The 14,981-nt window shown below is 45.0% G+C and overlaps 5 protein-coding genes across 5 annotated transcripts; 2 read left to right on the top strand and 3 right to left on the bottom strand.

Moving 5' to 3' along the window:
• Positions 1 to 592: 592 nt before the first annotated feature.
• BDR25DRAFT_311908 (uncharacterized protein) lies at positions 593 to 1,807 on the bottom strand (the record flags this gene model as incomplete). Its single annotated transcript, XM_033691269.1, has 2 exons — positions 593 to 1,481; positions 1,536 to 1,807. 2 exons carry the CDS (start codon positions 1,805 to 1,807, stop codon positions 593 to 595), a joined length of 1,161 nt encoding a protein of 386 aa, XP_033550548.1.
• Positions 1,808 to 2,343: 536 nt separating this feature from the next.
• BDR25DRAFT_163370 (kinase-like protein) lies at positions 2,344 to 3,039 on the top strand (the record flags this gene model as incomplete). The annotated part of the gene is made up of 1 exon (XM_033684066.1): positions 2,344 to 3,039. A coding segment is annotated over one exon (696 nt), but the record flags the coding sequence as incomplete, so codon positions are not given.
• Positions 3,040 to 5,477: 2,438 nt separating this feature from the next.
• BDR25DRAFT_281641 (phytanoyl-CoA dioxygenase family protein) lies at positions 5,478 to 6,693 on the bottom strand (the record flags this gene model as incomplete). Its single annotated transcript, XM_033687905.1, has 3 exons — positions 5,478 to 5,680; positions 5,738 to 6,178; positions 6,399 to 6,693. The coding sequence occupies 3 exons, from the start codon at positions 6,691 to 6,693 to the stop codon at positions 5,478 to 5,480; spliced, it is 939 nt and encodes a 312-aa protein (XP_033550550.1).
• Positions 6,694 to 6,740: 47 nt separating this feature from the next.
• Positions 6,741 to 7,960, top strand: BDR25DRAFT_352210 (uncharacterized protein; the record flags this gene model as incomplete). Its single annotated transcript, XM_033694990.1, has 8 exons — positions 6,741 to 6,757; positions 6,841 to 6,893; positions 6,939 to 7,198; positions 7,240 to 7,265; positions 7,295 to 7,500; positions 7,554 to 7,771; positions 7,837 to 7,883; positions 7,918 to 7,960. The coding sequence occupies 8 exons, from the start codon at positions 6,741 to 6,743 to the stop codon at positions 7,958 to 7,960; spliced, it is 870 nt and encodes a 289-aa protein (XP_033550551.1).
• Positions 7,961 to 10,672: 2,712 nt separating this feature from the next.
• On the bottom strand, positions 10,673 to 13,490 carry BDR25DRAFT_323460 (potassium transporter; the record flags this gene model as incomplete). The annotated part of the gene is made up of 14 exons (XM_033692103.1): positions 10,673 to 11,336; positions 11,398 to 11,401; positions 11,518 to 11,674; positions 11,705 to 11,779; positions 11,830 to 12,000; positions 12,036 to 12,183; positions 12,230 to 12,272; positions 12,374 to 12,443; positions 12,494 to 12,576; position 12,663; positions 12,716 to 12,934; positions 12,987 to 13,221; positions 13,270 to 13,295; positions 13,344 to 13,490. 14 exons carry the CDS (start codon positions 13,488 to 13,490, stop codon positions 10,673 to 10,675), a joined length of 2,043 nt encoding a protein of 680 aa, XP_033550552.1.
• Positions 13,491 to 14,981: the final 1,491 nt, after the last annotated feature.

The following is a 14,981-nucleotide window of genomic DNA, read 5'->3' on the forward strand; positions in this document are numbered from 1 at the left end:
TTGAAACAGAGGGTAGCTAAGAGGTCTCCGCGAACCCTTGCAGAACTGCGGCAATGCATTGGAAAAGAGTGGACAGCACTGGAGCTGTGCGATTTTGTGAAATACATTGAGAATATGAATGAACGCTGCCAAGCGGTAGTAGACGCTAGAGGAGGACATACAAGATGGTGAAGATGCAGATAAGAACGTAATTTGTATGTAAGGGAAAATAGATAAGCTGCCTAATCGTCTACCACAGGTATTCAAAATTTGACTTACTAACCAAGAGGGTGATGGATTTTTCCAATGTGGGAGAAAGAGTCAAATGTGTAGTTGCGATGAAGTGTGGCGGCACCAAGTCGCTCCGGATACAGTATCAACCCTACCCAGGGTTGATCAAATGTCAGTGAGATCCACGATCGTCCGAAATAAGATCCGCTGAGGCACAGCCGAAGACTTTAATGTGCCCGGCGTCAACTCTGGAATTAGTACATTATTTGCCACCTCCTTGGCGATCATGCGATAATTCAATTGTTGTGATTCGGCAATTGGGTCAAAAGCCGCCGCCACGAGTAATGATACGCAACGTGCTGTTAGTCTAACGAGCTGTCAATTACGTATCTCTGTAGTTAAGATCATGGTCTGCAACACGCTTCACTGCTCGCTCCTCCTCCGCCTTATATTTTGCCTCATCATCAGAAACCATCGTCTCTGGTAGTGTTTCCGATCGTTTGCGCTTCTTCACTTCAGGGAGGATCGAGTGTTTGATGAGTGTCCTCTGTCCTCGCAATTTGGCTTCTGCTGCAGCAAGATATTGACAAAGATCCTGGCCGGATACAGTGACATTCAGTCCTTCAATATGGATCACGTCCCCTGTAAGTTCCTCACAAGCAAAGTCAGCCAGTTGAAGTTGTATGCCTGGGTGATCCGTAGAGTTGCCTCCTTCGTCGCGAAACGCATGCGATGTGTTAGTAACCAAAGACATGAGATGTCCGATTAAGTGAGTGCTCACTTCATCTGCAACTTCATTGACAACTCGTAGCTCAACTCCATCATCCGTGTTGAAGATTCGAGACCGCCATACCGACAAAGTGGCCTCGCGCGACTCTCGACTCCCGTATTCGATATCAAGACCTACCACAACTCGCACGCTCGCGTCTGAGTCCAGAAGGTAGTCTTCAGCTAACCGGCCCAGCCTCTTCTTCTTCTGTGAATATGCCACTTCAATCACAACCCCAGGGTATTGCGCATCTTCGTGCGAAAAAGACGCGTCCGGCTCGTGTTTCGAAATTCTGCCGGATGCAGTATTGTGGACTGGAAAGTGTACTTCCGTAGAACGAGCTGGGTACACCTTCTCAGCAAATCTTGCTGCGGCACCAAGACCGTCACGAATCGATTTCAGCTGGCTGAATATGGCATCTTCAATGCGAGCCACGAACAATTCGTGTACGGCCGTAGGTATGCGGACGACCAAACAATCACTTTCTGTGCTGTAATCATACCTGCCATATCTCTATTGTCAGCAGCCATCAATAACATTTTGGCAACGCACGCACCGTATCTTGTCTTTGACGTATCCCGACAGGTCCTCGTCCTGCTCCAGTTGACGCTCTATCTCATCGTACTCTCCTGCCGAGAGCTGAAACTCAGTCCACGGCTCTCGCTTGGCGTGCCTTCCAGCCCGGATCTCTTTGAAAAGCGCGATAACTCTAGGGGCATGCGCGAAAAGCTTCTCGTCGGTCGGCGGCGGCGTTAGAGGATGGGCTGCGAAACTCGAAGGCGGTGTGATGTGTGAGTCCTTTGTTATAGAGGCGTGCGACGAGAACATGGCCATAAGCCGCACTGCATCGCGAAGTTGATGATGGCCGTCGCGCAAACAGGACGTAGTTGGAGGATGGCGCGTTAGTTGACTCAGCAACGGCGCCAAGCATCCGTTGCTGCCGAGGCGAACTGATCGCCACGCTTAGCCAATCACAACAACTAACAACATCCCCTGCTCCTGCCTCCGCATACAAGGAAGAGCCATCAATCTTCACAGCGAAAGGAAAACAGGAAAAATGGCCCTAGACTGGGCAAGGTTGCCGCAGGGAGGATAACGCCAGGTCGGCCGGGGCCCTTCTGCGCGAGATTTGTTGCCATGGCCAGGCTGGCCATGGGCACCCAGTTTGGGATCTCCGCCGTGGTTCCGATGCGAGGTTCCAGATTTCCACCACCCCAGATCAGATTAGACCAGATCGCAGTCTGTGCTCAACATCTCTTGGCGCTAGCCACTCTGCTCCATTATCGACTTCGAAGTGGCAACAACACCTAACCTCGACATCCCCTAATCTATTTCCAAAAAGCAGCACGATTGCAACACCGTCGATATTAGTAATTCGAGAAGGAGATGACTACTCTTGTGAGGCAGATGCCCAATTGCCATACAAGCTTGTCAGAAACTTGGGACACAGTCACAGTGCTAATGTGGAGATGGTTGAAGATGTCAATACTGGAACCGTCTTTGCCCGCAAGGTGTTCCCGATATATGGATCCTGCAGTGAAAGAAAACACATTTTCGATAACGAGATCAAGATCATACAACGCCTTGCGCCTCACCACCATGTCATTCGCGTCTTTGCCACCTATGTCGCCAAACGTGAAGTCGGGCTAATACTTTATCCAGTTGCTGATGGCGGGGACCTCGGGACCTTCCTGCAGGATTTCAAGGAAGCAAAAGCCGCCCAGTTAGTACAACCAGAGAAAACTAAAGTACTCGAATCTTCCTTTGGGTGTCTAGCTAGCGGTTTAGCATTCATGCATCGCCAAAAGATTCAACATAAGGACATAAAGCCTCAGAATATTCTGATCCATAAAGGTTCTATAATCTATGCAGATTTCGGATACTCCCTTGATCATAGCGCAATTGGTCGAAGCACTACCACCGGCATGCCTCAAGCTTTTACAAGAAAATACTGTGCCCTAGAAGTGAGCAATTATAGCCCTCGAAATTCGAAATCGGACATATTCTCTCTTGGTTGTGTTTTCCTGGAGATCCTATTTGTCCTCTATAAGGAACTCGTTCCCCCAAGTCCTGGCAAATACTACTATGACAGTCTTAAAAATAGCCGATTGCGATCATCATTACAAGATTTGAATCATCTCAGGATGATCACCTTCGATTTGCTCCACCCTCGGCCAGAGATCCGCTCTTCAGCAGGGTTCATCGTTCTTAAACCTAGGGGCTATAAAGCAGACCATTTCTGTGCTAAATGCAAAGCTGTTATGTTACCTGTCGCGTATACTAAGAGCCTTGGCTAGAGCTCGGAGCCTGGTCTGCGGCTCGGGATTTGGAGATAGTTTGTTCCGATGCTCTGTGTATAGAAGGAGAGCTTTCAACTCTCTTAGCTAGAATGAGTCACTTTCATCTGATCATCTAAACAGCTATTGCCAAGCTATGTTCTCCTCCGTGGGCGCTTCCGTCGCTCTATCCCTCACCAGCCCGCCCATAAAATGCAGCCAAGGTCTTCCACAACGACCTGGCTTCAGTAGTCCACCCAGAGCATTTCCGCTTGCAAACGGGAGTGTGCCGCCAGAGTTTGCGAACATCCCGTCAGGTGCAAACAATGCTACGGCGATTTCTGTGTGGTTCAATGCCATGATTTCAGATGTTAAGGGTGCGGCGGAGCCGAAGCCGACCGAAGCTCCGGCCGAGAGGAAAGTTGGTGTCCTTTAACAGGAGTGTGTCTCCAGAGGAGAAGATAGCGGCGGTTCTGGCTCTTAGAACCCCGCTCAAGAAGCTCTCTCTTAGCAACTTTACAAGTAGGAGGGCAAAACTTGCGCGAACGCGGTCCCCTACTGTTTGGGCCAACCCACTACTTGCACGTACTTCATTTAGTGATATTAGGGATAGCGAAGACCATCAAATGCCTAATTCTCTTGGAGATGGGCTTGGTGTGTTGAAGGTCAGAGAGGGCCGGAAGAGACAAATCGGTATGCTTTGATTTGATTGTATGTATACATATCAATCACCCTCTTAAGCGCACTTTCGAGGCTACAAACCAACAACTCTGGGGCACCTACCTTTAGCAGAGGGCTGATAAGCCTGGCAATGCTATAGAGGAAGTGCTTAAAGCTTCTAGTTCTACTCAGAGAAAAGACAAGCTAGCAGTTACGTGGCAGGTTTATGACGCATTTTGGCTACGAGATTACTGTCAGGGTTCACATGCGATCTGATTCAGCATTGATGTTTGAACGACTCGAACAGCAGATGTATTAGCTTCGTTAGGGTCGAGGCTAGGATCACACGGATGGGATCTGTTTGCGCTTGAGAAAAAGAGGCATTGAACATCTTGTCGCATTGGGCACATACCTAGATCATTCCGGCGATAAGAGTTGCGGTTGGAGCCAAGGGTTATCATGGAAGCACCAAGGCTCAGATTTCACAAGTCCTAGATATTGAACACTGAGGCAACTTTGTTCTACATGTCCCATGTCTGGGTGTGGCCAGGAAGCGACGCATAGCTGCATAAGCAAGCTTATGATTAAATATCTTACGGTAACTAAGTAATCAGGCGCCAGATGTCGCCACCACTCGCAGGGAGGATGGACGACCCGCTCCGGCCATAGGGTTGTGAGGTGGCGAATTCTGTAGATATTTTCAGAGAGTTAAGTTGGTTGACCGGAGGCATGGCCAAGGTTAAGTAGGGATCGCAAGGATGCAGGGCTGAGGCCAGGCCCGCCTGCCAAGACTCCGCACAGCCACAGGCCTAACAGTCATCATAAATAAATTACACCGCGATAATTAAAAAGGTGCGGGGTCGCTTTTCACTAACCGGGATTAGTAATTACTTTAATTGGAAGTACCGACCCGCTTAGCGACCTTGCATGAATTTGCGCGCGACAGCAGACACAAAGCTGATTATAACTTGCTAGCACTAGAGTGGGGTTCTAAGGCTTAGATAAAACTCTTTTACAAGAATTTAGAGTAGTAAGGGCATAGAGGTGTTGCTGTAGGGAAGAAAGTCTAATACGCCACAGAAGGAGGCTCTGTGCGAATTAAGCCCAAAGGCGACGATGCGAATGTAATTTAGAAATAGGCGGTATCCTAAATGTTTAAAATTAGCTATAGTACACAACTTATAAAGAAATATAGCAAAGCTTAATGTGCGCGCAGAGTTATAGTCGCGTGAAGTCGAGGTACCCCTCGTATTTTCCGGCACGGTGGGTTTTCCAGTACGCGGGGAGGGACGTTAATATAGCTATTTCCAAATATGCAGATGCCCTCGCATCTAAAAATTACGTTCGCGTTATCGTCCTCGCGCTGAATTCGCGCATAGGCTCTTTTTATAGCGGAGTAGACTTCCTTCCCAACAACATCAATGTCAAGCTTTAATGGCTCTCCATGCTTATTAAAGGGGTTTATCTGAGCCTTAGAATTTTGCTAACATGCTGTAAAGTCATTATTGGCTGTATGTCTGCTGTCGCGGGCAAATTCATGCAAGGGGAGTAGCTGCCACCCATCAAAACAATCCCTCAATCTTTTCAATCTGGTCGAAGTCGTAGAAATTCCCATGCGGTCGATTCAAATACAGCTTCTCTAATTCCCCACCTGCGACAAATTTAGCGGCAACCTGCAGTCCCGTTTTCTCCACAGTCAAGCGTGGTTTCAACTCGTTTGCGAATTCAACGGTCATTTGATTGCGATACCATGGTGCGAAATGAACTGGTGGTTAGTCGTGATCAGTGGTGCCTCGTTGTAGAGAAGCTGAATGAAACGTACTCAATGCAAGCATAACCCTCGGCTCCTCCGTTAAATTCGGCATGCCTCCATGCCAAAGTCGCAAATCCCTTACCACCACGCTGCCTTTCTTCACAACTGGTTGGCAGGGTCCTCTAACCTTCTTCCTCTCCTCCAATAAGCCCTTCTTAATCCTCCCACTGGCTCGATCTCCCCTTGCTCCTTCTTGGTCCGCGATGGATGTGGAAGCGTGCGTGCCGAGCCAGATTTCAGTGGACCCGTTTTCGGGAGTCATGGTTATGAGGGGGATGTTGATAACAAGGGCGAAGGGGAGGGAGGGGTGGTCGAAATCAGCGTCGGTGTGGGTGGGTTGTGCTGTTGGTGGGGAGGTGGATGTTGGTGGGAGAGCGGTATTGCCGGATATGAACCGGAGAGAGGGTTGAGGGCCTAGGGCTGTGGACGTCACTTGGGTTGTGATGGGGTCTAGGACATGTCAGACTTATTCAGCTGGGAGTAGGATTAAAAGAGAAGAGTGAGGACACAAGCACAGGTGATGGCAATCTCGAGGATCAAGCTAATAAGAATCCGTCCATAGTTTTGTCCTCGAAATTGAAAAATTAAATGGGAGAAGGCGTGAAGTATTGTCTGAGAGATGGCAAGAGGAAACCAAACTTATACCTAAAACAAAAGCTCAAATACTTACTCACAAAGACCTCTTCGTTAAACCACTCTTCTGTCAGCAGGGGATCTTGCTGAATATTCCCTTTATTAAAGTTAAACGGACTATCCTTCTTTCCCTGCAACTCATACGCCTCCTTGATCATCTTCTCGTTCATCCGATCAAGTATGTCATGTGGGACAAGATCCTCAATGACGACAAGGCCATCTCGCTGTAAAGCTCGCGCCGCAGTTTCAAGATTGCGTTGGGAGAGTTTCCCAGATTTGCGCTCGGCTTCAGACAATTGGATGGAGATGGGTAAAGCTGGAAGAGTAGACATGATATGTGAACGGAGTTATGGGAGTGACGTAACCGGCTTGGTGCTCGATGAAAGCGTGGGGAGGGTGGACTAGGCTTGAATTCCTAAATACAAAGTGTTTTCTAGAGGGCTTGAAACTGTGGTATTTATCTGCAACTATCCTTTTAGGAAATCGACTTTGCTCGACCGAGGCTATGATGCCGCCGTAGAAGAGGGCGGATGTGCTTCTTCTTTGGGCTAAAACCTAGCTAACCCCAAAACGTAAGTCCGACCGCGAAAGTTTGCCCCTCCATCTGCATTCGCGTCGCCACTTGACGAGATGTCACCAATTGTCAAAGCATCAATTCACTTTTCGTTACTCCACATCATCCGCATTTTTCCTCAGCATGGTCACCCTTCTACTTGTTCCCCCTCAATTGTATTGCCAAGGTCGCACCATAGCCTCTTTCCTTTGCGGTTAACAACAAAAGGTTGTAGTCCAACGCTCTTCACACGACAATGCTCCTGTAGAAGGGATTTCACGCCTGTTTGGAATCTCTTTAGACTAATGTTTGCACGGGGTGGAAGGATGCTAATATGATAGGTCCTGAGGAGTTCGCTCTCCACGTCTGAACTTACCGAGGGTTAGCCAAGTGAACACCGGCGCAACACTGGCACACCATACGATCAAGTATCGCGAGATTTTGCGAGAACGTAGCTTGCTCCTACTTGATTATCATGTAGCAAGGATCCTGTTCAAGAGCATCGCTACTAATAGTCACGCATCACCACCCTGTCTATCGGCTTCTTCGTCAACATTCGTTACTAGGTGTTTCCACAGCCCATTCAGTAAACACATTTGAGGAGAGACCATTCTCCCTGCCCTATCTTTGTATGAATAGCTAAGCGGCTTGGTGATATGGATGAAAGTGGTGACGATGAAAAGTATAATAAACTAGGGCAGTACCATGGTCCAATTCATTCCATAAATAGGCGTCCACTTGATCTACATTACCAGAGCAAGGACCTACCATTTCCATACAACCTTAAACACTTCTATGCATCCTGGGTGTTAGCAGAAGTAGTCACTGCTGGAATTCTAACTTCACTAACGCTCGCCGTCCTTAATAACGCTCTTCGCCACCTACAAGTTAAACTTATTCCTGCCAAAGGTTGTCGAATCAGGCCTTAGTCGATGACCTTGAGAGAACGGGTTTGCTCAAGCATGTTTGGTACTATAAATAATTTGGATTCTGAAATTATAAGCGGGAAGATATCGAAGACGGAAACTTTAGAGCTGTATGAATGAAATCTGCAAAAATAGTAGACCACAATGGCAAAAAAAAAAAAAAAAAAAAAAATTTTTTTCTATAGGGTATAACTTCACTGGCATTCTAACGTACTTTATAGGCGAGTTGCTTACACACCTAAGTTGCTTACTTTTACTAAAACCTTACTATACTACTTTTTCTACACTAATGCATTTCTAATAACACTACTTAGACATGTTAAAGGAATATTAAATGCAGCTTATACTTTAAGCTTTTAAATAAAATATAACACTTTTTAAGTAACATGCTACAGCTATTTATAAAGTCTTTTAAAAAATAATAAGTAACTAACACACTAGATAACTTTTTTAAGCTAATTATACAGCTAACTTATAAAAGCTAAATAATAATAAAAAGTAGGTAATTATTTAGCACATACTTAAGCTAGATGCGCAAGGATTCCCCCCCTAGCTAGTAGCTATAGCTAATATAGCTAATTTTTTATATACTAAGTATAATATAAGCTATATTAGCATAAACTAGCTTAATATATTTATTAAGTGTTACTTAAAGCTTAAAGTAAAGTTTAAGTGTAAGTATAACTATAAAAAAGCTTTTTATAAAAATTTTATAGTAATTTAAAGCTAGTTTAACTTTATAAAAAATATTAAAGCTAAGTATAGTATCTAAAATAATAACATGTATAACTTTAATAAAATAAAGTTTATAATAGGCTAGATATCTACTAAAGCAGTTATTATAAATTTAGAAAGATAAGAACAGCTAAAAGTAGTCTAGCTAGGTAACTAGAAGTAGACAATAGCTATCTAGAGTATTAATGCTAAAAAGTAAGCTATTTTACTTTTTATTATTTTTTAAAGTAGTAACTACTTTTTAAACTAGTATAAAAAAATTCTACTTTAAAATTAAGTTATTATAATTTTTAAGTGTAGCTAGACTACTAATTAGCTTAGTTTAGACTAGTTAAAGCACTTTAATGCGCATATAAAAAAGTGTACTATTAGTAGCTACTATTTACTAGTTATTAATAGCTATAAAAGCTATAACTTACTTTATTTTTAGTAATACTATAAAAATAATAAAATTATTACTATTTATATACTTTTTTACTTATTATACTTTTTATAGCTACTTAATATAAGTTATTTTACTTTTTTAAAAAAAGTGTATAAGTGCTAAGCTAAAAACCTTATGCGCAACTAAATTACTTATATTATAAAAATAAAGTTTTTACTATACTTTAAAGTAGCTTATAATACTATAATTACTTTTAGTAATATTTAAAAAGAGTTTTAAAGCGCTAGATTAGTTTCTTTTAACTTATAATAAGTTATAATAAGCTTTAATATAAAGTTACGCACTTTATTACTACTACTACTTATATATAATAAGCCTTAGTAGTTATAAACTTTAAGTAATACTTTAAAACTTAAGTTATAATTAATACTTATAAAAATAAAAATTTAAAAGTATATAAATAGTTTACTAACTTCTATAGTTAAAGTGTTTAAAAAAGTTTTAAAAAGAGTAGTAATAATTATATATAAGCTAGTATTAGTGTAATAGAAAATTACTAAGCTTTAAGTAGCTAATAAAGCTACTATATAATATAAATTACATAAAAGAAAGTAAATTAAGGCAGAAAAAACCTTAATAATTTAGAAAAGCCTATACTTAACAGCTTTAAAAAAGTTTAAAGCGCGCAGTAATAGAAAGAAGGTAAAGAAGCAGGTGTAAGCTAAAGTAGGTAAGCTATCCTAAAGGCGCTGCAGATAGTGCAATTAGACTAGGCATAACACACAAATATGTAAGTAAGAAGTAGAAGTAGTATCTAAATAATATTCTAGGCTGTACTGTACTATATAGTGCTAGAGCGGGTTGTTATGGGCTATAATAGAGTTTGTTAGGGTGGGGTCTTAGCAAAAGTAAGCAACTCAGGTGTGTGAGCAACTCGCCCATGAAGTACGTTATAGTGTAATGGTCGACCGTCTCCGGCAAGTAATTAGGATAGGCAAGGCATAGTGACCACTACCTAAGCATGCTCTTAGCCCCACACATGCATTACTCGAAGCTGAAATCCCAAGTTCGATAATGTGCAAGCCCAGCCAACGGTTTCCATCGCAATGAATAATTTACCACTGTAGTCAGGTGTAGTATATTGCTTGCGTCTTCAAGTATATCCAAATACCTGCAGATTTCAACTCTTCTAGAAGACCTGTCTCCATCTCCAACCGCTATTTGCACACAACGAAACTTGAAGACGTATCAGAACCCCGCAGAGCCTCGGTTAATCCACAGCCAAACGGGGACCTCAAGGAGAGCGTTTTTGGCATGGAGGAGATGTATTGGAAGACCAATGGTCTGTGCCTTATTAATGCAGCTCGTGCCCTTGACCGAGAAAATAAATAGAATCCGATCCGGCTAGCAATTCAAAGCTACCACTAGGCTCTTTCAAATGATTAGTGGTAATGATAAGGAGGAGGGGCAAGGCGATGAAGAGATCAACAAGCAGCAAAAAGTTATTCCTATCAGAGAATGGAGGTTATGGGTTAACCATGCAGCGTAGACCCTGCCTATATGTAACAGTACATAGAACTAGCGTGGGCCAAGAAAGAATTTATAACTTCCAGGACACTATACGTAACACTCTAAATTTACCTCACAATTTCCAGCAAGCTCACATGCGTCCCGTCAATCTTCAATGGACGGTAGGCGCAAACCCACCCACCCTAAACCTCCTTAACAAACCCCACCTCAACCAACTTCTCGACCGGCAACCTCCACTGCGCAGGATTCGTCCTCGTATTCTCTCTCGACCAAATAAAACTCCCCAACACCGCTCTCTTGAACAAGTTATTCTTGTCCACCAGCAAACGAATCTGCTCTTTCCCCACAATATAAACAACTTGATGCTTATACGCTGCATACAGTGCCGTAAGACGACGTTCAATCCATGATTCGTTGACGAGCATTGTACCCTCTACTGCGGATGTAGAGGGGGATCCAGGATGAGGGGAAGAAGGAGCACGCCGTGCAGGCGTAACCGCCGAATCCGATATCTGCGACCGCGACGACGGCTCGCTAGTAATTGATGAAGAGTAATAATCTGGTATATCTATGCTCTGAACAATTCCCTCCCGCAGTTCTTCGTAGATAATACGGCCAAGGTCCGCGTTGATAGCGCGGTCATTATATCCATGCTTGATAGTCATGAGATAGCAATTTGGAAGTGAGGTTTGCTGAATTGTGTATTTGTCTTGTGCGGAGACGTATGGCTTGGATAGTGCGCGGAGGTGTAGGAAGACGTGGACTTCTTGCTGGGCTTCGAATTTGCGAAGGAATTCGAGGTAGACGGTGGGGACCAGGTCGTCGACTTTGTCGAAGATCCCGAGGCTTGGGGATTTTTAGGATTAGGGGCGTCTATTACTGTGGATGGGGATAGGTTTGGGGTTACGTACCTTTTATTGGTGTCAGTTCGCTGCCGCCAAAGGTATCAGCAAGTCGAACCACAGCGTTCGGCCCCCTGATGACGAATTGGTTTAAACGGGGGCGATCATTGCTCTCGGCCGTCCACTGCTTCTCTTTCCATATCGCCAGAGAATACATATGCTAGCCAGGGGGAAGGCGAGGAGAAGCGTAAACCATGCCCCGTCTGACACCTTTGTGATTGCCGATGAGAGGAAAATGCCATCAAGTGCGACAAATGGGAGCCAGATTGTGATTAAAAGAAGCTAATTAAGGCGCCAGACTATAATAACAACAAGCGCAATGATGTTTATCGTGATGAAGGTAACTAGAATGACACAAACTCCGTAGGCTTGGCCAAGACTTGTCGTCTAAGTCTGCGTATCAATAGAATTCCGGTGAGAGGAAAGAATTCACCTACATTGTTGTATACTGCAGTGACTATTACTGTTCCGATCATCAATAGCAAATTTGCCACCGGTATATGACTCTGTCCATAGGATCGCTTGCTGGTGTAAACCAACTTGATCTGAGGGAAATAGCTCATGTTCATGACTTGGGACAAGAGCTGAGACAATGACGCGATCATCGCCTGAGAACCGCAATGGCTGCTAGTATAGAAATGACAAGGGATAGATAGAACATGCCGGGCGGAACGCAGTTAAAGAAGGGATTCGAGAACGCGGATGGGTCATGAGAGATGAACGCAGCCTGCCCGATGTATGCGAGAAGCAGGGAAGGGTATGCGAAGCAAAGACACGATAGCTGGATGGCCCTGGACTAAATTAGCATAGTATGAGAAAAAGATTGAACCTTGGTGCCTTTTAGAGAAGGCGCCAAGATTGGCGAAGAGCGCTTCAACGCCTAGTCATGTGTCAGACGTCATTCATTTGCGTGAAACGTTCAGGTAACTGTGAATGAAAGGAGGATTCCGCTTAGTGCCATCCAGGCGTCTCTCTTATTACGGGCGAGAAAGTCTCTAGCGAAGTAGGGAGAGAATGCCTTCAACACGGTGTAGTCATGCTTGACGAGGTTCTGGTTCGGTTAGCTATGATTTCCAAAATGTGTTCTTGATAGTTGCCCACATAAATTCCAAAGCATATGTTAGATAATAGCCATATGAGGACTGCTGGAGCGAAGGCGTTCCCGATTTTGGAATATCCAGAGGCTGAACTAGGAAAAGAAGGATAAGAATGCCGCATGAAATCCCTACCATCATATTTGTTGTAATTTCAGGTTTTACTACCTTCAGACCCTTTGCAATTTTAAGTTAGCCGTTATGGGGTGAAAGGAGCTATGGTGAGCACTTGGATAGCACCCAACACTGACTGTGCTGGGGTCAGAATGCCATCAGCAAGAATCAAGCTCACTCCAAAGACAGCAAGTGCCTTCAGTGTGCCACGCGAAAGGCTGCTTTGCTCCATGAAGCTCCGGACATTCTTGTTACTTGACCGTAGGCTATTGGAATCGTATCGCTCTGACTTGATTGTGCTGCGAGTCTTGGGGTCGTGGACGGAAATATTACACTCTTGTTGAGTTTGGCAGTTAGGTAAACATTGGATGACCGAAGAAACTTACATAGCGAGCTAACAAGCTGTACATTGCAAACGTTCTGCCTTCGTCTTCGCCACCAGCACAAAGCACGATGCAGACATACTTGACGGTGATGATCAGGGTGATGGGCCAAATGATCAACGACAGTGCGTCAAGGAGGTCAGTATATGAGGGCTCAGAGGAGAAGGTGGACGAGTAGACGTAAAGCGGACTCGTGCCAATGTCACCATATATGACCCCGGTAGACTGATAGGCCAACCTGGACGGCGATTAGTAATTCAACAGAATAATGACATGCTGTACATACCATAGTAATACCCAGCCTTTGAAGATCTGTAACACCTTAGCCAAAGGAGGTATCGAGCAATGATGGTTACGCACTTGCTTGCGCTTCAGATCACCATCCTTAATATCAAGATCCTCATGGAATGATTCTACGGTGTCAGAAAGGATTTTGGTGGACCTAGCTTTGTGACCTCCAGCTACTGAGCCGCGGCGAGGCCCATCCTTGGGTGTTATAAACTGCATGCTATCGTTTCCCATCACTCAGTAAAGATCGCAGGATGTGGAAATGTTTCCAAAAAGCTGAAGCAGGAGTCAAGTGTAAGAAGGATGAAAGATCCAAAGGCTGAGAAACTTGAATGGGCAATTCCAGGGCATATATAGATTTGAAAACTACCCAAAACTTTGAGTGCATACATCCTTTTCGGCCAGGCGGTTCGTATCACGATGCACGCCATCCAATACCCAACTAAAGACGGCAATGAAGTCAAAGGGGGGGCAGTAACAGCATCTTGCAGATAAACTGCAAAATGGTTGTCAGTGGCGATCATGGGAATGGAAATTGGCATGCCCCAAAGCAGGCGGCCAGCTCTGTCAGTCTGGATGTGGATAACTTGAGGGATTTTCCTGCCAATCTGAACTAAAGGATAGGAACAAGGGCGATGCCAAGACCACGGCTAACCGTGATCAAGGGGTATTGAGCATGCCGCGCACAGACATACCTTTTTCCAGGAATAGTGAATCCTACATTTCAGGCTTCCGATGCGTTCGGGATGCCGGTGTGAGGCAGCCGGGAGACATGCTCGTCGGAAGTTGGAGGTGGCTTAGCCCGGTGGAGCGCGGCGAACAAGACGGGGCTTCACACAATCTCACGTTGAGTAGGGAAGTGGAACATATTCTCTTGTCAGTGTAGTTAAATTATTGAAATATCAAGCATAATTGCTTTAGACAGCGAAGAACTAAGATAGTTAGGATGTTTAGTGTCGTATTCCGCTGCTCGTCGTTTCGCCAAGGTCAGATCAAGCTTCATGCAGGGGAGGGACGCCATGAGCGCACACCGGTCCAAGCGGTTAGGTACCGTGGCCTCCCATCGATCGAAAATGTGGGGAATAGGAGGCACTTGCAATGGCATTTTTGTTGATGCGAGATGCCCTATCTACAGCCAACTATGACATTCGAGTTGTCACAGTTGTGCCCATCACGTCTTGCCACAGGAGAGTTTCGTCGAAATGGCCCTGAAGCTGTTCGGAGTGAAAGAAGGCCACCCGCACCTAGGAATAATGACACCTGGGAGTGTGTCGTTCGTCTCACACGCTAAGAATCTCCACGAAGCTTGTCGGTCCGCGCGAAAGCGCCTTGCCGATGGACCCAACATGAGACAGTGAAGCGATGATTTGCAAAACAATTGATGTTTCCTCCAGAGACTCGCAAGCTTCAAACAGACGTCAAGAGAGACAACAGAGATGCACGAGCAACAGTAGGGAGTCTTCGCAAAGAGCGAAAGCATAACAATCTGTGCTGCATGTGTTGGGACGGCGTCCACAGTGCATGTTTAAACATAGGATTCTGCTGATGCCTCACGACGTGTCGAGAAGTGTCGAACGGCAGCCCATCTGCGACACGGTACGCGGCAGACGTCAAATGCGCAGCCCATCCTCTAATGCCAGACGCTCAGCAACTCCAATGACGCGCCAAGCTCATCTGCCGGCCGCGCCCACAGGGCTAGAAAACCGTCAG

This window comes from Lindgomyces ingoldianus (genome assembly GCF_010093535.1).
Source record: "Lindgomyces ingoldianus strain ATCC 200398 unplaced genomic scaffold BDR25scaffold_8, whole genome shotgun sequence".
In the NCBI taxonomy this organism is placed as follows: domain Eukaryota; kingdom Fungi; phylum Ascomycota; class Dothideomycetes; order Pleosporales; family Lindgomycetaceae; genus Lindgomyces; species Lindgomyces ingoldianus.